This window comes from Hypomesus nipponensis, chromosome 3, assembly GCF_054491055.1.
Source record: "Hypomesus nipponensis isolate SF chromosome 3, ASM5449105v1, whole genome shotgun sequence".
NCBI lineage: Eukaryota > Metazoa > Chordata > Actinopteri > Osmeriformes > Osmeridae > Hypomesus > Hypomesus nipponensis.
The window spans coordinates 10,880,699-10,905,837 of record NC_140363.1 but is presented as its reverse complement, the minus strand read 5'-3'; the positions used below and the strand labels follow the sequence as shown (position 1 = coordinate 10,905,837).

At 44.1% G+C, this 25,139-nt stretch overlaps 2 protein-coding genes across 5 annotated transcripts in view; one reads left to right on the top strand and one right to left on the bottom strand.

The window, feature by feature from the left end:
* The window catches only part of LOC146299773 (protein phosphatase 1 regulatory subunit 37), a 36,637-nt gene extending 21,546 nt beyond the window's left edge, over positions 1 to 15,091 (bottom strand). The window contains exons 1-9 of one of the 2 annotated variants that reach the window (XM_084675793.1): positions 14,990 to 15,091; positions 14,457 to 14,676; positions 13,314 to 13,411; positions 7,552 to 7,597; positions 6,274 to 6,374; positions 5,981 to 6,100; positions 4,523 to 4,670; positions 2,082 to 2,237; positions 1,675 to 1,787 (exon numbers count right to left, since the gene is read on the bottom strand). In XM_084675793.1, coding sequence (XP_084531919.1) covers positions 1,675 to 1,787; positions 2,082 to 2,237; positions 4,523 to 4,670; positions 5,981 to 6,100; positions 6,274 to 6,374; positions 7,552 to 7,597; positions 13,314 to 13,411; positions 14,457 to 14,604 — 930 coding nt within the window. In that variant the 5' untranslated portion in view covers positions 14,605 to 14,676; positions 14,990 to 15,091. The other variant, XM_084675802.1, reaches the window with a different exon arrangement.
* A 53-nt stretch (positions 15,092 to 15,144) lies between these two features.
* vrk1 (VRK serine/threonine kinase 1) lies at positions 15,145 to 24,881 on the top strand. 3 transcript variants are annotated; one of them, XM_084675815.1, is made up of 13 exons: positions 15,145 to 15,261; positions 15,878 to 16,037; positions 16,164 to 16,219; positions 16,438 to 16,507; positions 17,295 to 17,382; positions 17,641 to 17,749; positions 17,924 to 18,016; positions 19,013 to 19,145; positions 19,799 to 19,919; positions 20,710 to 20,768; positions 22,227 to 22,402; positions 24,361 to 24,451; positions 24,651 to 24,881. In XM_084675815.1, the coding sequence occupies exons 2-13, from the start codon at positions 15,878 to 15,880 to the stop codon at positions 24,806 to 24,808; spliced, it is 1,314 nt and encodes a 437-aa protein (XP_084531941.1). In that variant the 5' UTR covers positions 15,145 to 15,261; the 3' UTR covers positions 24,809 to 24,881. The 3 variants fall into 3 exon arrangements, with proteins under 3 accessions (XP_084531941.1, XP_084531949.1, XP_084531959.1); XM_084675823.1 differs by having other exon boundaries at positions 15,261 to 15,386; XM_084675833.1 differs by lacking the exon at positions 15,145 to 15,261 and adding an exon at positions 15,690 to 15,783.
* The last annotated feature ends 258 nt before the right edge of the window (positions 24,882 to 25,139 follow it).

Here is a 25,139-nt window from a genome sequence, read left to right as displayed (position 1 = left end):
AACTTCTGTTTTGATCCTCCAGAGTGAAATTAGCGTTGAAGCTTGATAAGCACACGTACAACCCTGGGGGTGTCGAGGGCTGTACGTGGGAAGCTACATGTTGCCCGATAGTGCGAGGAGCGTCCCACACTCCTCCACGCCTCCTCGCCGCCCTCGTTCCACTCCTTCACTTTGGTCACCCGCTGAGGGGAGAGCGGAGGCGGGAACATGAAGCAGCATGCCAACAGAGGCAACCGACCTGAGGAAGATGGCTGTTCCGAGCTCATGTGTACCACAGTGACAAAGAACGCACTCCAGAGCCCCATTGCTGAGCCTTGATAGAGGATGGAGGACGTTGATCCTCAAGGGCGCCTTTTTCACGTACGTTGGACAACTGAAATCACTCCCGGATATGAAAGCATAGGGGAACGCAACAAATAATACTGGCCAATTAAAGACATGACTGGAGGGTTGAGCTTTAAGAGTAAAGCATGGATGAAGCCTGTCCAATATAAACCACAGTAGATTTGTGACTGGGGGAAAGCCAGGATATGGGACCTGAGTTGAAACTCAACATAAATGAAACAACAGGTTGGAAGTTTTCTGAGGAGAGAGGGATATAAACTAAGGAACACCTGAATGACACCTAAAAACCATCCAGGAAAATGTACAGAAAAAACAACAATGTAAAACACATTAAGGCACAAGAATAGACATGTTTTTCTGGTCTCATATTAACTCCATGAATGAATTTCATGAGCTGTAGATACTAAAATAACCTCTTAATTTTAGACTTTAACTTTTCGATTTTATATGAAACTGGCGCTATTACGTTTGAATACCTCAGCAGTCACTACAAATGTGTATGCCACCACAAACAAGAACCAAATATATTCAGGCAATCTACATTCAATCGTCTCCACCCTGATCGTCAGTAACACGGAATCGGTTGTGTCTGGTCTAGATCTGCCTCCCTCTCAGCCTCAGTTTCCTCTTTCCTCACTTCCTCAGCAGGCTAGACAAACCCATGGAGGACATAAACGAGGGAGAAGCAGATACAACTAAACAGAAAGGTTAATAACAGCTCTTCCTGCATCATATTCGACATAAGCAGCCAGCGGCCTAATTATCATCATTAGGGGCGAGGAGCACATCTTCTTATCCTTGTTAATGGCAGGCGGCATGAGTGGCCCTCCCAAACACATATCTATTATTTAATCAAACTGTTCCTGTTTCGGTGTTGAAATGGAGGCCAGTTGAGGGTGGTGTCAGTGGGGGGCTGTGTTTGTGGTCTTGGTGGGCTGTCTTTCAGAATGCCTGTTGGCCTTGTCGGAATGAGGCAGCCCTTTAATTTAGACTCTTTTGATTCCACGCAATCACCACACAACATAAAGGTGGGGTTTAGGCTGCCATTTGGAGCGGCTGAAAGAGCCAGTGGATATTATTAGGGATTATACGGTGTGATATGCAGCAGAGAAGTGGAGGAGCCTGCCGTGAACCGGTGAGTGTCACATTGGGTCCAGTCATTTCCTGTGTCCTGGACAACAGAGCTCCTTTGCTGGTTGTGTATAATGAAGTTGACTTATTATTGCATGGCAAATGTAGCTACATAAATCTAACAACCAAACAGTGCAGAATGAATAATATGATGCTCGTGTTTGTCAGTGCGTCAAAGCTATGGTAGTAGTTACTCACCAGAACTTTGGCAAGATACACCAGACCATTGTAAGTGATCATGTTGCTGTTCAGCATGAGGACCCTCAGACCAGCAGTCTGCATTTTCAGACCTTCACAGATCTCCTCCAGACCTATACCAGACAACCAAGAGCCAGGATTACAAAAAAACAGTAGTAAACAAGTTTTAAACACACACTCTTATAAACACACAGCATGCACAAACAAGGCGTGAACTGTTACATACATTTCAGCTTAAAAACATCATCAATTATGTAAATGTATGCTTTAACGGAGTACAAATTCACAAGATTTTGAGGACTAATTTTCCTAACTTAACCAATACATTATTTAAGGCACACTTTGGTGCACTGGTGCATGACTACAGTGTACAGATGTAGTACCCAAGGTTGAAGACAGTTGAATACCTGCGTCAGCAATAGCGTTGGCGCCAAGGTCCAGTACACGGAGGGTGCTGTTGTATCTGAGGAGATCGCCTAACTGCATGGCGTCCTGGTAACTGTTGAGCTTGTTGCTAGCTAGGTACAGCTCCTGAAGGCCTCTGTTGGTCTTCAACGCCCCAACTACAGGAACAGAGACAGGAGCAAAGCTATTGTGTCAGTCAAGTTTGTTCGACAGTTGAGCAGAGCGCACTGTACTTGGTCTATTTGAAAGTAATTTGTGAGACCCGGAGTTGCAGTATTGTTGGAAGAGAGAGAAGTGCGGCGTAGACTCTCACGCTCGATTACAGTGGTAAAGATCAAGTGGCACTTCTTACCCATTGTACGATGAATGATTTGTAGAGAATCATAGTCATGCTTTTTTCGTCAGAGCGAGGCCAAATCTCCAATCCAATGCCCAACACACACACATAATTTTGACATTATAACATTATCGCTTCACTGTCATTATTGTATAGAGCTCTGTTCTATGATTGGGAGCCTGGCATGTGAAAGCTTGTGTGTGTGTGTGTGTGTGTGTGTGTTAGAGAGTACATGTGTTATTGTGTGTATCATTGTGCTTTACAGGGAGACCAATTGTGTGTAAGTGTGCATGTGAATATGTGTATGTCATTGTGTGTGTGTGTGTGTGTGTGCGTGAGAGAGACAGAAAGAGGGTGTGTGTCCAGTACATGTGTGTGTGGCAGCCCCAGTTTATCAGATTGTCTAAGTGTTGGGGCTCACGTGGCCCATCCCGGCCAGATCGATGCAGTAGATTTGATCAGGCCCTTTGGGCTGCATGCCGAATGCCAACATTGTCATCAGTCACAGTGGGAACCAAATAGAGGGATCGGTGGGATTGATCTGGAGGACTCCACGGTGAGCACCAGCGCCCCAGACCCGCAATCAGGGCCCCTCCGATCGAAGGCAATGATCTGCAGCTGGGCCCCCTGCCGAGTGGGAGGGGGACAGGGGAGGGCATGGGGGGGGCTCACAAGGGGCTGGGGAGGGAGGACTGAAGCAAAACACACAGCCCTTAAATATATAAAATAGATCCAAGAGGCTTTAAAGGGACAGGGTCCCTGTCTACGTGGCGAGGAAATGGAAGAGCACACTGTGTCACAGCAGTCTGGCGTGTCGGAAGTTAGCCTGACTTTCTCTTTGTAGTTTAAAGTATGTTCCGTCTTTGGTTTGTCTTCTAACCCTCCAAAACATTTGAGAGACAAGGACAGTTAGTGTGCGTGTCCATGTGTCTTTCAGTGCACACAGCCCCCCTGTGTGTGTGTGTGTGAGTATGTGTCTCCCTGGTTTATTTATGCAAGTTTTCCACTCTCTGCACGTTTAAACAAGTGTGTGTGTGTGCATACAGTACAGAGTGTGTAAATGTCTACCTCCACAGAGAAGTCTCTACCTCCATCTCATTTGCAGGTCAAGTCACCTCCCCCTCCTCCACCCCCATCCCGATCGCTCCTGTCCACAAGCCCAGACCCCCGCTGCTCCAAAAGGAGGCCACCTCGGTCGCCACGGTTACGTCTTGGAGATGAAACACCAGCCAATCAATGAAGGTTACCAAGGACACTGGGACTCGAGCCCACAAGAGGAAGTGTTGGGGCCGGAGCATGGGGGAAATCTCTTATCTTTACACCTTTTTGCCCTCAGTTGACAGTTGGCAAGTCTCTAACAGTCAAATATATAAATACAATCTAAAACCAATGTTGGTGAATATGACTGTAGGATTGTATTTTCCCTCAGCAGGATATTGGAGGCTGTCCTTGAAGACAACATTCTGTTGGAGGAGATGCACTGTATCGTTTCTGCATCTCAACAGTGACCTAAGCTTCCACAATACATTGAAGAGAGGACCTATACCGTGTAGTGCTTTGAAAGGTCTCAAGTCAGTATGTTCGCATAAAGATGATCTATAAATGCTTGAAATTTTTTTACATTTGTGGTACAGGAACGGAACTATGGCGATTGGAGAGAATATGCAAGTAACTCTGTTATGTAATGTCCTTTAGTGTATCCTTGAAGGTAATTAGTTACTGTAATGATGGATATAAGGGCAGTGTCTCAAGCCCTGGCTAGTGCAGTACGGCGTGTGTGTGTGTGTGTTCCTGGCCGCGGTGCCAGAGTGGATCGGTGCAGCGGTGTGTAAAGTGACAGGCTGAAGATTAGGACATCTAATCCCAGGCCAGTCCCACTGTGAGGGTCGCCGGGCCAAAATCTGCCACTCCTCTCCCTGTCCTCCATCATCTGTTCCTGCTGGCCGGGGCCGTGTGCGGACAACGCTCTGACACACACACACACACACACAGACACACACATGTCTACACTCGAAAGCTAGACTGATATAAAGTAGATGTCTTGCTCTTGATGCATACTTGCCGGGCTGTGGGTGTGTGTGTGTGTGTGTGTGTGTGGGGTCATACCAAGTGTGAAGAGGGGCCTGCCGCTGAGGTAGCAACCGTGGAGGCTGAGCACGGCCAGCCGGCTGCTGGGCAGAGCTTTAGCCAGGGCCTGGGCAGGATAGCCATGCATGGACACCTTACAGGCATCCAGCCTCAATAGACAACCACTCTGCAGAGATACACAAACAGCACAGTATCATCAGACACACATATACACTCTGGTACACATGATGAGAGAGAGAGAGAACGAGAGAGAGAAGCTGAATGGCTGTAGAGGCAGTATGGACAAGTCTTTGTCCTGTACGTCACCGCCCTCATCAAAGACTGATGAGTCAGATGACTGACAGAGTGTGAGAAGGATGGAGAAGGAGAGAAAAAAAGAGAACGAAGGGCTTGCTAGGCAGTGCCCTAAGTCTGGACTGGTCTGCATCCTGCATCCATCCAGCATCAAACACTGGCTTGTCTGTGGAGAAATGCGAGCGGGGCAAAACAACCTTGACTGACAAAGGGAGAGAGAGAAAGGAATAAAACGAGAGTGGTAGAGAGATGGAGAGTGGAAGACAGAAGGTCCGGGCTGTGCCCCTGGTGTGGACTGGCCCCTATCGCTCACTTCTTCCCATCAAACAAACGTCAGAAATGAGTAGAAAACACTTCCTGAGTGACGGAGGGATAGCGGCAGGTCTGGGGGCCATTGTTAGTCTCCATCCCTCCCTCCCTACGTCCAGCACATCAAACGTGTCCAGATTTTTTTTTCCATCCTCCTCCTCCTCTTCCTCTTAAACAGCCAGGTGATTCTGATTGATCTGGTGTAATACTGCCTAAGAGCTTGCTTTCGGTCTCACCCTTGAAGTCCATTTCAGTGCAGAGAGCGCAGCCTCACCTCTCTTTCATCTTGGCGCTATGCGGCTAATTGACCCGACGCGGGAGTGAATTCACCGTGCCAGGATCCTGCACTCTCAAACCCCGGAAAAGCAGTGGTTTGTCATTTGGCTTATTTTGTCATGAGCAAATGACTCCTGCCTCATCTGTCTGTCTTTCAAACACAATCCCCGCCTGCATGTGGGAGTTCTTGGTGTGTGCAGCTAAGAATCCTGGGAAGGTTTTTTACTCCTTGGGTCCGACTCAGGGGACTCTTTTACTTGCCTGGAGGATTTGGGGTAGCTTGTCAGAAATGACATTCCGGATCGACGGGATCACTTTTTTCCCCTCTGTGGTGTGTGTTGGTGACTGTGTGTTTAGTGTGCGCGTGCGAGAGAGTGGTCATACACCGGTACATCTAGCCGACACAAGCCAAATAGCATCTCAGGCAACTTCTCAACTTCTCAACTTTTCTATCCCAAAATACATCTACTGTGCACTCTATTTCCAATCTAACCCAAGAATGCTCAAACTGTGCCTCTTGAAAAGTTGACGGTATACTTTCATATTCCGAATTCATACACAAACAAACAGATTACACTGAAGTACAATGTACTGTACCTGCTTGATCAAATGAGAGAGGGCCCTCCAGCCCGATATCCCCATACTGGTGTTGTCAGAGATGTCAAGACGTGTTGTAGGTTCATAGTATAAAATCATATCCAGCAATGACGATGCTCCCTTGAAGAAAAAAGAAAGTGGGAGCAAGGCTTAAATTCTACCTAGATGCAATAACAACGTTTTACCTTTTGATGGAAAATCAAATCAGATACTCAGGGACAGCTGAATATTAAAGTATTGGAGTGACGAGGTAGGTAAGAAAAGGGGTAAAAGTTTTGCCTCATAAAACTCACATTTTCCTCCAGTTTCGTCGCCCGCAGATTGATGAAATCAAAGTGCAGTGATTTCAGTAGGATTTCCAGAGACTCGCAAGAGCTGGATTCTAATCGCTCACCTGAGAGAAACACCAGCAATCAAACCAAACATAATTGGAGCTGTTTGCTAACAGCCAAAATTGCATGTCTCCACTCAGGAGTCTATGTGAGTATGCTTTTTCTTTCTTTTTTGTTGTTGTTGTTGCAGTGATTGGAAATTTAGGTAACCCTGAACACAACAACCCCCCCTCCTCCCTCCTTGTGGCTAACAAAGAAAAAAATTGCTTCTAATCTGTTTATCTTCCCAACTGTTTTGTGAAAAAAAAGTTAAATAAAAAGTATTTGAGTTCATGAGTAACTATACATATATTGTATCTCCTCACTGTTGGACACTTGGAGCCCTTTATTGTCATGCAAGGTCAAGTTCCTAATATCTGAGGACTTTCAAACAAAGCCTTGAAGAAACATGTTGATGGTCACAACAGTTCCTTGCCACTGACAAACCCCTTCCCCTCGGGATCCTCTTATCTCTCTCTGACCGTGGAGGGAAGGGGGGGGGGTAGAGGGCTCCACTGGGGTAGTGCTGGTGGGGGCGGGAAATATGATAATTCATTCATAATTAGCATAATCATTTGCTTTTCACAATAATCACTTAACTCTACTGTCGGAAAAGGGGGGTGGAGAGGCATCAATTCTTCTAATCCTCTCTGCGTTGGACTGATAATGGGAAGGGGGTGTCACCCCTAGTCAGATGTCATCAGAGCGTGACAAGGTGATAGGGGATTGGGGGAGCACAGTGACCCCATGTAGGAATCCCATGCAGCCATGACTGTTTAGACCCTCCATAAACGGTCTGGATTCTGGGGCCCCTCCCATTTTTCAACAGTGGAGGATGGAACAGTATAGAAAAGTTCCTCGGATAAAGGAACAGCTCTGAACATTTGTGGTCTTCTGTCATTGTAACAATCTGACCTATCTTGAAGTTTTGTCAATTTTACTTGACTACTTGGATCTAAGTAAATACGAGTACTGTACTTTATGTCATAGATGTATAATTGATCAAAATACAAGTGATATGGTTCCCATGTAATTCATTAGCTAAGATGTGAAATTCCACCCTTTAAAAATCAAAGCCTCCTCTGTAGAGTCACTGTATACATGACCTTTTATTGACATTACTGATAACCAATGTTACTATTTTGAGTTGGTGTATACATCCCAATATTACATACATACCGTGCTGAGCAATCATCTTACCTTCTAAATCCAGACATCTGAGTGTACCCTTCACACACGTCGCCAGCTGATGATGGAGACGCAGAGCAAGAGAAAGGGAGAGACACGGGCAGAGTCAGTGTGCAATAGAGAAACAGAGACGAGTAGAGAACACAGGAGACAAATCAAACGAGACATGGAGAGGATGAGCGTTAAAGAGGAAGAGAACGATAGAAAAGGACGAGAGGAGAGAGAAGATGAGAAAGAAAAATGTGTACTGTACATTGCCTCCCCTCACACCCTGATACTAGTCCATTCCTCTGCCTTGTTTGTTCAGAGCTCTGGCTCCTGCCACTCCAGAGCATGAATTATGAATTTCACACAGTTTACTGTTGATGGCAACACCACGTCCTAATTAACCAGTGTATATTAATTAGAAACAGCTGGTCATCTGTTGATGTGTTCATTTGCCAAGCCACTGTTCCACATACATCTAATTTGACTGCATCAATCACAGAAGGCGACATAATTGCGTGGATAGTGGATAAAAAAAAAAAATATTTTCTTTTTTCCAACAGCCAGAATAGAGAACAGGAATTGTAAATCCCTCCCTCCTCTTCTCTTCTTGATGAAGAAATGTTGAAAAGAGATGAGGGAAAGAGACAGTCCCTCGGTTATCATTTTGGCTGTCCTTGTATCAAGTGAAGAAACACAGTGCTTTCGTTTTGGTAAATCCCATGCTAGCGTCTTGTTTCCTATATGGCCCGTTGTCTTTCATCCTTCTGATTCATTGTTCAAAATAAATTAGAATTCAGAAAGACTTCTAATCATGTACTCTTTCCTCATGTTGTCTGAGAGATGAGTCAAAAATATGAGCATATCTTCTGGAAAAATGTCACTTTCAAATGATTGATTCAACATGAATTACCATTCCCGTATTTTACTGTTTACATGGAATGGGTGTTTAATTCATACTAACTATAACATTTTAATTTTGAATGGGCAAATGAACATGACACATCAACACAAATTGTATCATATGTTATTGCATGTATTTCCAGATAGTGATTAAGATAGGAAATAGACCTTGTGATTACAATTAAACGGGCTAAACATGACACTAGTAATGAAGGTATATAAGGTTTATAAAAAACAAATAAGACACGTATCTCTGTCTCTCTCTCACACACACACACACACACTCACACACACACACACACACACACACACACACACACACACACACACACACACACACACACACACACACACTGTTACAAACTCCTACACACAAGCACACACACTCACAGTCAACACATTCCCTTCTTGAATGTAACCTAAGTGTATCTCTCAATGATAAGATAGTCTTCAGTATCCATCCATCTTATTGATAAATAACTATTAGTTGGTGCCAAAAAACTGTATTGATGGTCATAAGACCAAGACTCAACACTAAGCCTACAGCTAGAGTACAACACATGTCGGTGTAAAAGGTTGACATAGAAACACATACACACACAAGTACAGTGGTTGCAGTTTCTTGTTCTTAATGAATTTCCAAACTTGCGGGCCCCTTCTCCCCCCTTGTGCTGCAGCGGGGAGATGTGGCGCTCCTTGCTGCCTAGCGAAGGAGAGGAACATAGGAGCCGAGCGCCAAATCTATTGATGTGTCAGGAGGGAAAGGGACAAAATGGAGTGATAAAAAGAAAAGCTATTTCTCTCCCAGGCAGAGAGGGGATATGGTTTATAAACTTGACTTCTGCAGAAGTCCTCTCTGGTGCATTTGTCATTCTTCACACTGTCCTCTTCGTGACAAACTGCGTACTGTCTGACTCTCTGGGTGGCTCTGTATTTCTTTTAAAAGGGCTTTTTTTCAGTCCCATTTAATTAGTTGGAAAAAAATATAATTTTCAGAGCAACATTTAAGGCTCTTAGGGGTTAAAGTCACCAGCACATTTTCCTTTCAGCATCTTTTCTGCAATAAAGGATAAATTATTTAAAATAACACGACCTTTTATCTCACACCCTTTGAAGGCGGCAAATTAAAAATGTAAATTGGGAGCTAATTAATATGCAAATATATTCATTCCCAGTTAACAATTAGCAATTAAACCTGCAGTGTCTAGAAAGAGCATAGACAAAATTAGTAACTTAATTTATCATAAAAAAATAAAAACGTACACAAAATTCTAATTGACTTTTAAAATATTTCCCACTGTCTCTCTTTGTTCATCTGTAATGATTTTGAAATTCATGATAGTACACTTGGTAAAATAATTAATTAGTCTTCATGTAAAATATATTGTTTCCTTAAAGGTTGGTGTCAAAACAACATTTTATACTCAACTTGCTTGATCGGTTGTTTATGTCATCATGTGTATGTCTGTTGTGTGTACATGTTTTATATGTCTGCATGCATGCATTTCTCTTTATATGTATGTGTGTGTGTGTGTGGCTGTGTGTGTGTGTATGTGTCAGCAGTATGAACAGCACACATACCCTCCATGGTAGTTAGTCCCCCTAATCAGTGCATCAGCAAAGACCAGAGGGGGTGCTACGCAATAAAGTTTAAAAGTGAGGACGTGATTTATACTTGATGATGTTTAGATACAGAGTCAGAATGCTTCTTCCTAAAGCCAAGTACACGTTTATTGCATATCAGAGACACAGTGGCTTACTGATGAATACTAGGGAGCAGGCTAAGGAAAGTGGGAGAAGCATGAAGGAGCAAAGGAGAGAGGAAGAGGCACAAACAACAGAACTGACTTAAAGGTTACACTGCTAGGATTGAAAACCCCCAAAACCTCTGGAAGAAAATTCACCTCAATTGTGTGTTTTCCAGATGATACTTTTAATTTAACTTCAATTCTAAGTGCAGATAATGCTAAAGTATGTTGCCAACACTACTACCAACCCATAAAGCAGTTAACTAAAACTACTTACATAAGCTGCTTGTATGTCTAACCAACCATGAACATTTCAATTTATTTTAATGACATGTACTTACAACACAAATCCTTACTACTGTCTGTACTGTGGAAAATTCACACCAGAAAATCATACTGCCGTAATTACAATATTTCTTGTACATATCCAGCATATGTACATGTCTAACAGTTTAGTCAAATTTGTATTTTTATCTATTTAGTATTTTAATCGTATGCATATTAGGCACGAACAAACACAGTGTGTAATTAATATCAGTGGTCTATAGAAGTGTACTGAAGGTTTATGCGTTGAGTTGTTCAATGTCAGCCGCCTCTAAATACAGGATGCTCAAGTGACGGTCTGCATCCTTTCTTTAAGCCAGTGCACACAGACATGACTGCGGAGGGGGCACAGATTCCTGTGTCCCCCATCTAAGCTGAGCCAGCCTCCTCTTCAGGCTCTGCTATAGCTGCCTTCATGGCATTTCAAATGCATCACTAACCACCCCTGTTATCATTGTAATGAGAAGAGAGACATATGTCCGGTTTCCCCACTGTTTTCGATAAGGCAGCATTCAGCCGCAAACACTCCAATCTCCTTTCCCTTTTTATTTGCATGTGAAGCGCTAACAACACTCAAGGAAATAGTGCAGCACTTACTTAGTGACATTTATCTTGTGCCTGACTGTTCTCTACACCAGGGGAGCCGCTATAACAATCAGCATGCATTTAATTTAAAAAATGTGTTCCCTTTAGAATTACACCAGGAAGGAGAACATATCTTTGTGTGTGTGGTGTGAAAGACATACTGGCACTAGTCACAACCCATGTTGTAACACCATTATAGCAGAGCAATATTAATGCTAATCAGGAAAAAAAAACGAAAAAGCAGCTGGGATTGTAAAAAAACATACACTAGAAATCCTCTTTCTTTAATTTGTGATTAGATATATGTGATTTCATTTTTCATTTGAGGGATTTTGCTACCAAAATAGCATATCTGTGAATTGAATGTGACCTGAAGAGTAGTGGAAATGTAATGTTCTCGACTTAGTGCAGGGATAATTCCCCAGCAACAAATGGGGGAAGTTATGTTGAGGTAATCGATTTCTCCTCAGTCCACTCAACTGAATAATCAGCAACAGAAACGCCCAATATCTATTAACTAGACCATCCACCAACAAGCAACCAATTCATAGCTTAGTCCTACTCTGCCTGGTTCCAATACAACTCTGACAGAATACCAATTAAAATCGAGGTCAACACCTGACTTTATTCCTATTGTATTTTCTGCCAAACATAAAAAATGCTTTTTGAAGATTCATAGAAAATAGTTAGAGTGCACTCAAATGAATGTACGTGCTATTTAAAGGAATGGTTGAAAATGGACAAAAAGTCAAAATTATTACTTCAATGGCATACTTTAAAAGACAAAACAGTCCTTCAAAATACCCTTCAAAAGTGTCAACCTATACGATGCGTCAATGTTCAGGGTTTCACTTTGAATCTGAAAGAGTGTTGCAGCTTGTGCAGTTGACACCCTCTGACACCCTGCATTGTTGCTAAAGGGAAATGTTATATATATATATATATTTTATATATATATATATATATATATATATATAAAATATATATTATTTAAAAAAAAAAAATTGGGGGGGTAATTATACAAAAATCTAATGAAGAAGAGCGCATTCTCTGGATTTCAGGAGTTGGTGTGTTTAAACACAGCAGCCATGGGCCTTGAGTTCACAAACTATTGTCTGCCATTCCTATGAAGACATAACCAAAAGCAATACTGTGTTATCCACTTAAACATTTCAAAGAAAACGCGAAAGCCCAAGGGTACAATAAAAAGCTTTAAATAGTCTTCCACGGCCATCCTTTGGGGATTACCCGTTCCTGAAAATACCTAATTTAATAAATATGCTCTTTAAGCTCACAGTCTTGCTTTGCATATACACGTATTATGAATGCACTTGGAGCACTTTCAGCTAAATAGTTCTCCTCTTAACCATACATATTTTGCTCTTTTAGAAGGACCACCTACGTTCGGTTCAAATGCTAGTAGGTTCATTAGTACCTTCAAGATAATACAGAGGGTGTGTGCTGAATGTAAGCACTGCTAAGTCTCTAATTTTCCACAAATAATTCTCCTTGATCTAATCATGAATTTATGCAGGGAATAAACTAATGTTCTCAACATGGCTGGCTATGAGTGAAGCAAGTAAGTACATAAAATGAATTATACATACAGTATGTGGGTGTGTTTCGAGCAAGTGTGTGTGTGAGTGAGTGTGTGTGTTTGTCACCAAGTGTGGGTGTACACTTGTTCATGTTTATTTGTTTATGTTTACAGCTGAGCTATTATTTGCAATCCCACTAACTTAAAACCAACATGGTGGTTAACCTGCTCTTAGCCTCTTGTTTGCACAAGAGACGTTGTCATTTTTGTGGAGTTGATTGAGGCTGATTGAATGAACTGATTCAAATTACCAGAGGAATTTCAATATGGGAATTCTCAATGTGCCTGTCACTGCAAATTCTGGGGAACCAATGTCTACCTATTGAAGCAGTATCTGAGCAACAGACTTGTCTTCGTCTTGTCATACGTACATATTTTGTTAACTCTTGGAACACAGTAACATCTCACCAACTTGGCTGCTCATAATAAATAATTAACTGAAAGGGAGATACAATATAAATTAAGTTAAAGTTAAGAATGCTTATCAAAGCAAGACATTTTTCATAAATTCCCAAATTAGTCTCTTAATGTCCCTTAAAGTAGACCAGTTGTGGGAACCATATGGATTGTACCATTTAGCAGTTCTTAGTTTAAAATAAGAATGCAAAAAATATCCATTATTTGGAGTTTACCTCCAGTTGCTCCACAATCTTGGGGTTGGGTTCCACTTGGTGCCTTTCACAGCTCTTCTTGTAGGCCAGAATTACCTCTGCCAAGGTGAGGCTGTCAACTAAAATAGAAGAATACAGTCATTACAGCTTTAATGTCTCCTTGTCCCAGTGAACTGGGAGCTCCCATTCAAAAGTGCTTAGAGGGACTTCAAAGTGCCATACGGCAAACTGTACGTGTCTGATTGACTGTGGGGAAGGAGGATGTGACACTCATTGGTGTGGGAAGGGCAGAGAAAGGATGAGTGTGCTCTATCAATCAGCCAATCAAGCGACCAGATTTATTACACACACTTTATTGTATGTGGAGTGAGCTTCTTACAAAACTATATGTATTGTGCAGTTCCAGGATTTGAAGGATGGAGACAACAGAATGTCTGTTTTTGAAGAAGAATGTTTGTTTTTGTATATGATTTTGTGATTGTCTTGACTGGAGTACTGTTCCTATTTTATTGTTTTGTTACTTGCAATCATAACTTGATGACAGACTGTCTTAAATCTGACATTACAACAAACTACTATTTACTATTTATTTAACATCTTTGTTGAAACTTTTCACATTCATTCACAGGTTTTCCTTAGTGTAGTGACTACTGAAGGATTAGCCTTGCAGTCATTTCCCTTTTTCCGGAGACTGACAAGCCCCAACCTATACAAATAACTTGTGAAAGTGTTTACAAACCCTCTCAGTATGCCTCCGGATACATCACTGTATTGAAAATCTTGGACAATTAATTTAAAGTTATCTCATTAATTAATTCATTTCAAAACACATGTTGGTTAGCATGTTTATGCAAATTCTGATCATAGATTGCAGTGCATGAGAGACTAGGCAATAGCAGAATAAGTAAGGAAACAGATCAGAAGGCATCAACACTAAATTAGTGCTCTTTGTAAAACACAAACGTTCCAATTAGGCCACACTTAAAGCTAAACAAAGGGTTGCTCCACCAACTAGAACTGATTTGGTTATATGTATGTGCAATTTCACATTTCTCACCATGGATGTGAAGATGTTCGTGTAGAAGGGAATGGGCCTACATTACACAACAGTTAAACAAGTCCAAAAACTCCTTTGCTGAGTATAAACCAAGGGCATGATCTCACCGTCTCTGCCTGGGTCCCTGTGCTCTGCGAAGCCAGACACAATCTCTTCATCTGGAGGAAAAGACACATGCTTTTCCCCTTTGCTTTTCTTGTGCAGCAGGGTTAGCACCGGACAACTGTCGCTGTCATTGTCACTTCGTTTGGTCATTGTTTCTGTTTCATAAATTCAACCTGATATTCTTTCTGGTGAAGGACCTGACTTTGAACAGACGTTGTTCACCTCAAATTGAAGAAGTTTGATGACAGTTTAGCTCACTTTAGAATGCCATACAAAAGTATACCTAGAGTTAGATCTTTAGGTCAACAAACATCTTGCTGTAGTGGACGAAATGATAGCAACAACAATGGAACAGATGATGTGAATTCTACGTGAATTATTCCCTTGGCTCTGAAGTTCTGTTGTGGCTGCCTGGTATTAGCCTACCTATTTAGATACTGGACACCAGTATGTCCATATCTTATTCATGAGTCACATGTGTGTGCTGCACTGTAGGTGAAACCTAATCTGTCAAACCTGAGATCAAATGACTTACCTTCAAAATAATATGCTCACAACCCATATTCTTCCTCATCCACCTCATCATCCACCAGTCCTGGTTTCATCGTTCTTCTTTTCTCTTCTCCCCCACTTGCATATTACCAATTGTATAAAAACTCAATTTCCCAGAATCCCTGTGAGTTTTAAGATGTGGCGCAGTTATTTTAACCAATAGGGTTGCGCAGATTTGTGAATCGCGTTCCTGTTTGAGAGTTTTGCGGGAAGTTCAGAGCCGCATCAAGGATAACTTTGGAAACAACAGTAAAGGTAGATATTGACATGTTTTATTAAAAAAACTGCACAACTATTAAATGACTTCTGCATGCCTCTGCACATCATAACGTAAATGACCGTGAAATGTTCCTCAACGATGTTACGTTTGGCAAGCTAACGTAAGTCAGCGACTCATTCTCAACACTTCAAAACGGCAGCAGAATGCAAGGCCACCATAATCGTTAACACTGTAGCTCGTTATTATTCCATGTAGCTACTGTATGTAATGTACTTTCAAGCTGCACTGCGTTGCTAACTGGCTAACCAGCTCAAGAAAGCACAGAGACGTTTTGCTAGGTCTGCAGCCCTGTAATACTACATGGTTCCTTGAAATTATACCAGCCAGCTAGCTAGCTACTTTAGCTGCTACTGTAGCAGCACAATCCACAAGGAAAGTAGCTAGTGTCTGTTTCACTGCAAATGATTTGAACGGGAACAAGATTAAATCCTGTTGTACGTAGTCATCTATCTAGCAAGTTGTTCCACGCTGTATCTCCTAATTCCCGAGGAAAATAAGTATGGTCACATGACATGGTACACTGTATGTATTGTGTGAAATGTATATTAGCCATTTAGCTAATTATCGACTGTATTCTACATCGCAATCCAGATGCCGCCTAAAGCCAAGGCAGTAGGGAAGGGCAGAGGACCTGCAAAAAGGAAGCTGGCTGAGGAGTTCCCCCCGGGAGAAATACTGACGGACACTGGCAAGAAGTCCTGGAAACTGGGTGCTCCAATAGGACAGGGAGGATTTGGACTGCTGTACTTGGGTAAGCAGAATTACGTCTCGAGAGCAGAGGAAAGATAGAAATGAGCAAAGTAATAACTTTTTTACTCTATACCTGTTCTTCTCCAGTTTACACAGCAAGTAATTTAACCTTTTGTTTGCCCTCCAGCTGATGAAAATACACCCAAACCCGTTGGAGCAAATGCTGCATATGTCATCAAAGTGGTGAGTCATCTGCATAATTCTTCTAACTGACAGGGTTTCTGAATTCCCCTTCTGTTCTTCATGGTCAGATTAAGCTTCTTTTTAATACTGTACAAGAAAGCCTGTTTTACAATCTAGCATCAGTATAATGCTGTGCACATTAGTGACATTTAGAGTGAGAGTTTGGAATCACATCAATTTGTAACTACGTGGGTTTTCTAAAAATGTCTTCTTCTTAGGAACCAAGTGACAATGGACCTCTGTTTTCTGAACTCAAGTTTTACATGCGGGCTGCCAAGCCTGATCTAAGTATGCTGCCACACCCTCACTTATACTCTCACACATACACATCCCCCTCCACGAGCAGGAAGCCCTACACACTTTCTCTTTACACAGAGCAAGGAGCAAACAATCAACTTTCTTAATTAAAAACAAAGTTGTGGGTTGTCTGTTCCTTTCTGGGCCTCTTACGGAAGAAGGCTCCTCGCTTACATAGTGCCTTTGGTGGCTGTGGTGTTCGCCCCAAGGCCACAGCTTTGCATTTTATATAATAACAATCCAAATGTCAATCTCCCCTGACAATTAACTGTTATATTACTAAGGAACCAGAGGCTCATATTTTATTCATGGGGAGTATCGCGTTGTTGGTAAATATTTGTCCCACCAGCAGATTAGCTCGCGGCCGCACACATTCAGGTCTCCCCCCATGGAATTCTGCTCTTATTACTTTGAGCATCACCACCTCCACCAACATCAAGCCTATATTGTATGTAGAGTGTATTGAAAGGGTATTCCTAGAAATGGATTCTTTTTTTGCATATTCAACTTCTATCGTATTCGGATGAAAATGTTCGGTGTCCATTTTGAGTTAATTCTTAATTTAAATATTATAGGCTTTCCTGTGAGTTTCCTGTCAAGTCTTCCTTGAGGGTTTAGGTTGGCTGAGTGGCAGTTCTATGGGTGTCTGTGAAGCCATCTGTGACATTGCTTGTAAAAAGGGCTATTCAAATGTATGTTTTTTTTAATGTTCTACCCATAATGAGTGTGATACTATTAGATTATTAGTGTTTTGAAGTACTCCTTTTTGACATTTTAGTTCAAACCTGGATGAAGTCTCACAAGATAAAGTATCTAGGCGTTCCAAAGTACTGGGGGTCAGGTCTTCATGAGAATGGAGGGAGACGGTGAGTCATTGGATAGCTTTTCCAATTTCTTGACAATAATCTTTCTCCCATACACTAAGGTAGATGGCTTTGTTCTTTGTAGCATTAACTTGCTTCAAGCCAAGTCAGACGACATTTGTGGTGAAGCCAGCAAGCACAAAGCTATGCAGACAATATCTAGCATGCTTTAGCCACACCCAAACATACCTCATGCCGTTAAATTGGCTGACACATCAGGAAAGGTATCTAAATCATTTCTGCTCTCTCTTGTATTCTCAGGTATAGGTTCATGGTGATGGACCGCTTTGGGACAGACCTGCAGAAGAAGTTTGAGGAGTGTGGAAAGAGGTTCTCCCGAAAGCTGGTCCTACAGCTTGGGCTGAAACTCGTAAGATATGAACCATAGTTCCTTCAATCCACGCCAGTTGTGTTCTTCACGTCCCTCAATTTGGGACTCGCAGTACTTAATAGAGCTAATAACTTTTAAAAACTTTAACTCTGTTCCAATGCTTTACCAATAATATATCATTTTTTTTTATTTTTCAATCCCTCCTTTCCTTAGCTGGATATACTGGAGTACATCCACGAGCATGAGTATGTTCATGCTGACATCAAAGCGTCCAACCTCCTCCTCAGCCACAGCAACCCCGACCAGGTCAGTACACCCCCTCCCCCTCAGAGGGCACTAATCACCAACCACCGCCACACACATCAGCCTCCATAAACCCGGTTGAAGTGCCATTTGAAAAACACCCCCCCAACTTGAAGAGCGCATGGTTTAGTTCACACAGTGCAATCAACCCAAATAAACAGTATCACAAGGCCCACTCTGCCAGAACAATTCAACATGCCTGATACATTCATATATTTGAAGCAGGTCAGATAGTTATTTCAGAAAAAAATTGAAGGCTTAGGCTACTGTTAACACTTAACTGAATTAATGTCACAGAATTGCGTGGAATGGGGAAATTTTCCTACAAAGTCCACCTACCCACCCTCCTACCCTCAAAACAAGCCAAGCCTCTTTGACCCCGAGATATGTAAGAAAGAAAAAGAAAGAAAAAAAAAAAACGGGCTTGATATTTATTTTGATTATAATGCTCTTGTGCTGCTTCATTAGATTCAATTAAGTGTGTGTGTGAGAAGGAGGAGAGCAGGGCAGGCGAGCGGGGTGCTTTGATTGTGTGTCTCTAAACACAGGGAGAGATTAGACTGCAGCTAAGAGCTCTTTTGAGCAAACAAGGTGGGGGGACATGGGGCAAATATTTAATTTGGGGATTAATAATGTATCAGTGGTGTGTTATTAAAAGTGCTATTTTTAAAATTACAATTTAGAAAATCAAGCCCTGGGGATTTGGAGGGGGGTTAGCGGTACAGTGTGGCCGCTAGCTCTCTGCCACTGGCCTACAGAGTTATTGGAAACACTTGTTTGGGACTCACAAAGATGTATTTATTGTGAAATTGTATTAAAGTTTTCTTTTTGGAGCAGGCTGCAGGCAATACCTTATTTGTATATGTATACATACACAGTATGCATATGCATACACACATAGGGTGGATGTATTGTTAAGGCATGCTTTAGCTTGAATTGAATTTGCTGTTTGCGTGTGTGTGTGCATGAATTGGTCTTGTTTTGTTTGTGAACCTGTAGGTTTACTTAGTAGATTATGGACTAGCCTATAGGTACTGTCCCGAGGGCGTCCTGAAGGATTACAAGGAGGACCCCAAGAGGTGCCACGACGGCACCATCGAGTTCACCAGCATCGACGCACACAAAGGAGTGTGTAAGTACCACACTGGACCATCATGACACGGCGGCAGAGCCAGTTGTTAGGATGTTTCCCATGGATCAGGACTCTCAGGGCAGTGTGTGGTACTGAGGGGTCCCCCTATGCCTCAGTGTGTGGTACTGAGGGGTCCCCCTATGCCTCAGTGTGTGGTACTGAGGGATCCCCCTATGCCTCAGTGTGTGGTACTGAGGGGTCCCCCTATGCCTCAGTGTGTGGTACTGAGGGATCCCCCTATGCCTCAGTGTGTGGTACTGAGGGGTCCCCCTATGCCTCAGTGTGTGGTACTGAGGGATCCCCCTATGCCTCAGTGTGTGGTACTGAGGGATCCCCCTATGCCTCAGTGTGTGGTACTGAGGGATCCCCCTATGCCTCAGTGTGTGGTACTGAGGGGTCCCCCTATGCCTCAGTGTGTGGTACTGAGGGGTCCCCCTATGCCTCAGTGTGTGGTACTGAGGGATCCCCCTATGCCTCAGTGTGTGGTACTGAGGGATCCCCCTATGCCTCAGTGTGTGGTACTGAGGGATCCCCCTATGCCTCAGTGTGTGGTACTGAGGGGTCCCCCTATGCCTCAGTGTGTGGTACTGAGGGATCCCCCTATGCCTCAGTGTGTGGTGAAGGTGTAAGGCCGTGTGTGTGGTTCCCTGCAGCCCCGTGCAGGAGAGGAGACCTGGAGATCCTGGGCTACTGCATGGTGCAGTGGCTGTGTGGCCGGCTGCCCTGGGAGGACAAGCTCCAGGACCCTGTCTACGTCAGGGACTCCAAGATCAAGTGAGATGACACACACAAACACACACTCACAGGCGTGCAACCTGAGAACATGTACCACACACACACACACACACACACACACACACACACACAGAACATGTACCACACACACAGAGAATATATACCACACACACACACAGCATGGTTTTCCGCAGCACTTTTCAGTTAAGGCGGCCTAAGCACACACGCCTTAACTACTTCCTAAAAAAAATATTTTTTTATTATAGTGATATCTGCCATGGTCCTGTTTTCTCCCTTCCATTCCAAATCATGACCAATGCCAGTCCCCCTACTCTGCAGAAGGGACACGCATTACCCCCCCCCCCCCCCCAGTCTGACAGCAAACCCCACCCTAACGCCTGAACCTACAAACCTTCTGCGGGAAAACCTGCACAGAGAGCATGTACCACACACATTCGTGTGCTCACAAACTCCTGTTTTACTCGGGCTTACACAGACACCCCTACTTACAAGTACAAACACTTCTCACAAATGGGGTAAAACAACATCCAAAGAGATATTTCAGGACATATTTGTTTACCCTCGTGGCTGTTTGTGTGAACTTCAGCCAGCGTGGAAGCTGTCCGTGACAGCGCACAGACAGCAGTTGTAAACCATGTCACACTGAGGATTAGTTAATGGTATGTGCCAGTAATTAACTGTATGCCATTGAAAGGCCCAAGGAGCTTGTAAAAGCCGTCAACATTAAACAAGCTCTTGTTATGTTTGTGTGTGTGCTGCCTTTCCATTTGATGTGCTGAGATTCTAACTTGTTGACTTGCTCCAACAGATACCAAGAGAATGTCTCAGAGTTCATCTCCAAATGTTTCCCCTCTGAAGACAAACCAGGTAAGGGCATCAACGAAAATGCATGACTCGTATATAGATGTATAGAATTATTTGTATTGAACAAAAACAAAAAATTCATACACTTGCTCCTCACAGTGTTTGCAAGTGAAACGATGTGCTGTGGATTTGGTCCTTGAGAAACACCTGTGTTACCAACAGATGAAACTCCTGCTTCTGTTTACAGCCAGGGCGCTAATTGAACTGAAGCACCTCCTGGTTTGACTCGCACACGCGCTCATTTTGACATGTGCTCATATACGGCGCACGCACGCTTCTTCTTTACCTCGTAATGTCTGTTCTCTCTCATAATGAGCAGAGGGACCTGTTGATTCATGCTCGTAATGAGCGCTAATTCATTAGCACCGCTGCTAATTCCCCTCGGCCAAAAACTTTCCACTTTAACTTTGCGGCGAGGCGGCAAACTCCTCTCCCATGAAGGGTGCATTAACGCAAAGCACAGGCGAGCGGGGGGAGAGGGGCTGAGCAAAGTTGATTTGCTTTAGAGTGAGACAGAGTTCCATGAGTTTGAACCCTTTTTGCTTTTAAATTGGAAAGTACATTTGAAATCCCTCTCCCTGCTTTCGCAACGTTCACAACACACACCGTACCGCCAAACCCTGCTTTCACAACGCACACAACACACACAGTACCGCCAAACCCTGCCGTACCCGCCCGACGCGGTCACCGGCGCTCCTGCTCAGCTTGGCGGCCGGCAGCCAGCGTGACAGAAGGGCCGCATTCGACGCCACAACCGCCACAGGCTGTTGTCACGGCGTGCATCGCAATCAGCCAGGGGAGAGATGGACCTGTACCGTCATGGCCGCCATCCTAATCATCGTCATCATCACGATGTCTCATTCTGTTTGGTGCGACTGCTCTTAGTGCCAGGCGAGGGTAAACAACAGTCTGGTTTTCGGGGGAACGGAAAGAGGGAAGGGGTGATGAGAAGGAGCGTCAGAGCAGAAGGAGGGAAGGAAACGCCACATGTGGTGTACACCCTCCCCCCCCCACACACACACACACACACACATTTCTCTTTCCGTTCCCTGTCCGTCACCTCTCTCTCTTTCTCTCTCGCGCTCTCACTGCATAGCCCCTGGGTCAGTTTCCGAGCATGGCGCCATGAAGAGGGATTGCAAACAGGAACTAGCAGCTTATTTGGCAAAAGCTTTTGGGACAATGTGGCGTGTTCAGCACCGGCGCTGCGAGCGCTTGCGTTCACGCGTCAACCCGGCCCGCCGCCACGCGGCGGCTTGTTGCGTCTTTAAGGGCCCTCCGAGTTTCCATTCTGTTTACTGTGAAGCGACTAGAAGAAAAGAATGTGTGATGAATTGGATGTTTTCCCAACAGAGTCTTTGATCTTCAAATTCAAGAAATCACTTTCAGTGTTATTATACCTCTGAAACCACGCGTGAAAGCCTAATTGTGTTTTCCATGCAATTTTGGTTCAAACATCAGATGAACTTCAGAGGTTTATGGAAGAGGTCAAGTCCCTGAGCTATACGGACAAACCGGCCTATCAGAAGCTGCGTTCCATCCTGCAAGCGGGGCTAAAGTCCATTGGTGCCAAAGATGATGATAAGCTGGATTTCTCAACTCAGGTCAACGGTGCTGGGCCCTCGTCTCCTGTCAAGGTCAGTATCCACACACACTCACACACACACCAAGCTGTAAGAGGTGTGTGTGTGTGTGTATGATACACAGTCATGCACTTCCCCACGTGCCTCTACATTTTCAAAAACCTTGCATCTTAATCCAAGACCCTTAAAAAGGATCCGGTTTCAACCCCATTTAATTTGTTTACCTGTCGAAGCCATTTTGAAATGTAAAAATGCACGCTCACGAGCCGCGGCTAATTGAGCAGGTTAGCACAGCCAACGCAGAGCGCATTGATTTTCAAATACAATTAAAGCACAATGCTTTTAACAGATGATGCCTTGAGCGTTTGTTATTGACGTGTTACCCCCCCTCCCATCCCCGAATGCATGACACAAACACACACACACACATATACACGATGAGGGCTACCCTAATCGTCAGGCCAGTTTGTGTTCCTAGACCTGGTTGCATTTTTCTCCTGGGTAGTTTGAGAGGGCTCAAGAGCACGATGTGTCTGCCACCCCTTACCCATTCCTTCCTTACTGTCACGGACATGTCTCTGCTTCATCTTCATCATCCACCTTTTCCCCTCAACTCTATGCTCTCCTCTTCTGCCTCTCCTTCTTTCACTTTTTGCCGTCTCACTTTTTCCTATGCGTTCCTCCCTCCCATTTCTTTCTCTGGCCATCTCCCCTCTACCTCACCCTCTCCTCTCTCTCTGTCTCTCTCTCTCCCGCTGCCCTCCGTCCCTGGGACAGGTCTGCGAGGTACTCTACCTGTGTTTATCCCTCGGCTAATGTTCCACAAATGTGCTGACACGCTAACCTTACGAGATCTGCCGTACCTCCCGCAATCAACGTCCCCCCTCCCTCCCTCCCTCCATCCGTCCATCTTTCTTTTTTCCTTTTGTTCCTAACTCCTCTCCTCCATCCCCTCCTCTGTCTCTTTCCCTCATCCGTTCCGTCCGCCACTCCTCATTGTCTCTCGTTCTCCCTTACTCCCCCCCCCCTCCGCCCGGTACCTCTGTCACGCTCCCGTTCCTTCCCTTTCCCTCCCCGCCCTTCGTCAGTGGCGCTCGCCCGCACGTCTGCATATGGAAGGTGCCACCGGGGAGCTGGCCCGTGCCAGCGGAGGGGTTACCTGCTCCCGCCGCCGTTATTGTATGTAATTATCCAGCCAATCTGTTCACCTCAGCGGGGTCCGCATGGTAATCATGAGGAAGAAATTGGGCAAAAATGGAAGGCGGCTAAAAGAGGAGAGAGTAGGGGGGGGTGTGGGGGGGGGGGGTAGGAGTGTGTGGGGCGGGGGGGGGGGGGGGTGGAGGGGGGCGCTGGGTGAGCGATAGTTCAAGTCCAGGTGGGGGGGTGGGGGGGTTCATTACAGGGAGAAAGAAAAAGGAAAAAGGGAGGGATTTTGATTGCTGTCGCTAAGTGCACCTCTCCTTCCTGTAACGGCAAGGCCCTGGTACAATGAGGATGATGGCGGCAATGATCGCAGGGCCGAATTATTTTCTATCTTCTTTTTTTCTCGTTTCAGAGAGCCAAATTAAAGTTGTGTTTCATGGAAATGCTAAAAGGATACGTCTACCTTTTTTTCCAGTGTTCAAATCGGTGAAAAATCCTGAAATCGGCTCCCTGACGTCTTTACAACATCTGTGAGACACCAGAATGATCCTCTGCCAAATGCGGCTATTTAGATTGTGCCGGTCAAAATGTCCTAATGGGTCATTTTAATGTGTTTAGATGTGCCAAGGGGCCATCCTTGTTTGCTACACAGCAATAATTATATCTGCTCGAACATCAGTGGTTGCAAGCCTTCAGCCGTTCAAACAAGCGGGTCATATTTGTTTCAATGTGGAAGCCCTGATGACCTAGCTTCACCTTCTTCTAGGCTCCTTCAAGCCACCCAGTCAGTGGGGAACTCGGACTTCATCACGTCTTCATCGCTCTGAGATCATCTGTTCACTCTTTCTTGTTTCTCTTCATGTTCACAGAAGACCACCAAGCGAAAGAAAGGGGTGGCGAAAGAGGAAGAAGAGACTGACAGCATGCCAGCCAAGAAAAGGGCTGTCGCGAGGAAGAAAGGTAAACTTCTCCTCCTTTTAGTTTTTCTGTTCTCTTTAAATTGCCAGGCTGTTTTAGGGTTCCAAAATCCACTGATCCCATAGACCCCAGACCTGGGGGGGCCACAACCTTTGGAACAATTCCATGTAATCCTTTTTGACTAATGTGGAGGAGCACTGTAAAGAGCTCCATGAGACCTAACTGCTGTCTGTCATGGCAGCGGTCAATGGGGTCAAGAAAAGTACCAGCAGCAGTGCTGAGGAGGCAGTGAGTCCAAAGAAGGCCCCTCCCAAGAGGAAAGCTGCTGTCAGTGCCAAAGTAGAGTCCCCAGAACCACAAGTCAAGAAGGGCAGAGGAAGACCCAAGAAAAACCCCTAGTCTACCCCTCATCCATTCCTTCTCTCTCTCTCTCTCTCTCTCTCTCTCTCTCTCTCTCTCTCTCTCTCTATCTTCTAACCTCTTTTCACTGATTTTAAGAAATGTACTTTTTTGGATTTTTGTAAAGTCTGGTTTGTAACTGTCTGTCTGTTCTGCTGTTGTTTTTGTCATTGGCCTTTATTAGCACACCTGAATAATCAGATGATGCTGCCACTGGTTGGATAATAAATACATTTTATGATTGTTGTGAGTATTATTTATTTACCTATACTTGTTTTATCTACCTCTTTTTAGTTATGACATTTCAACTGTGAGGGGAAGATACAGAGGA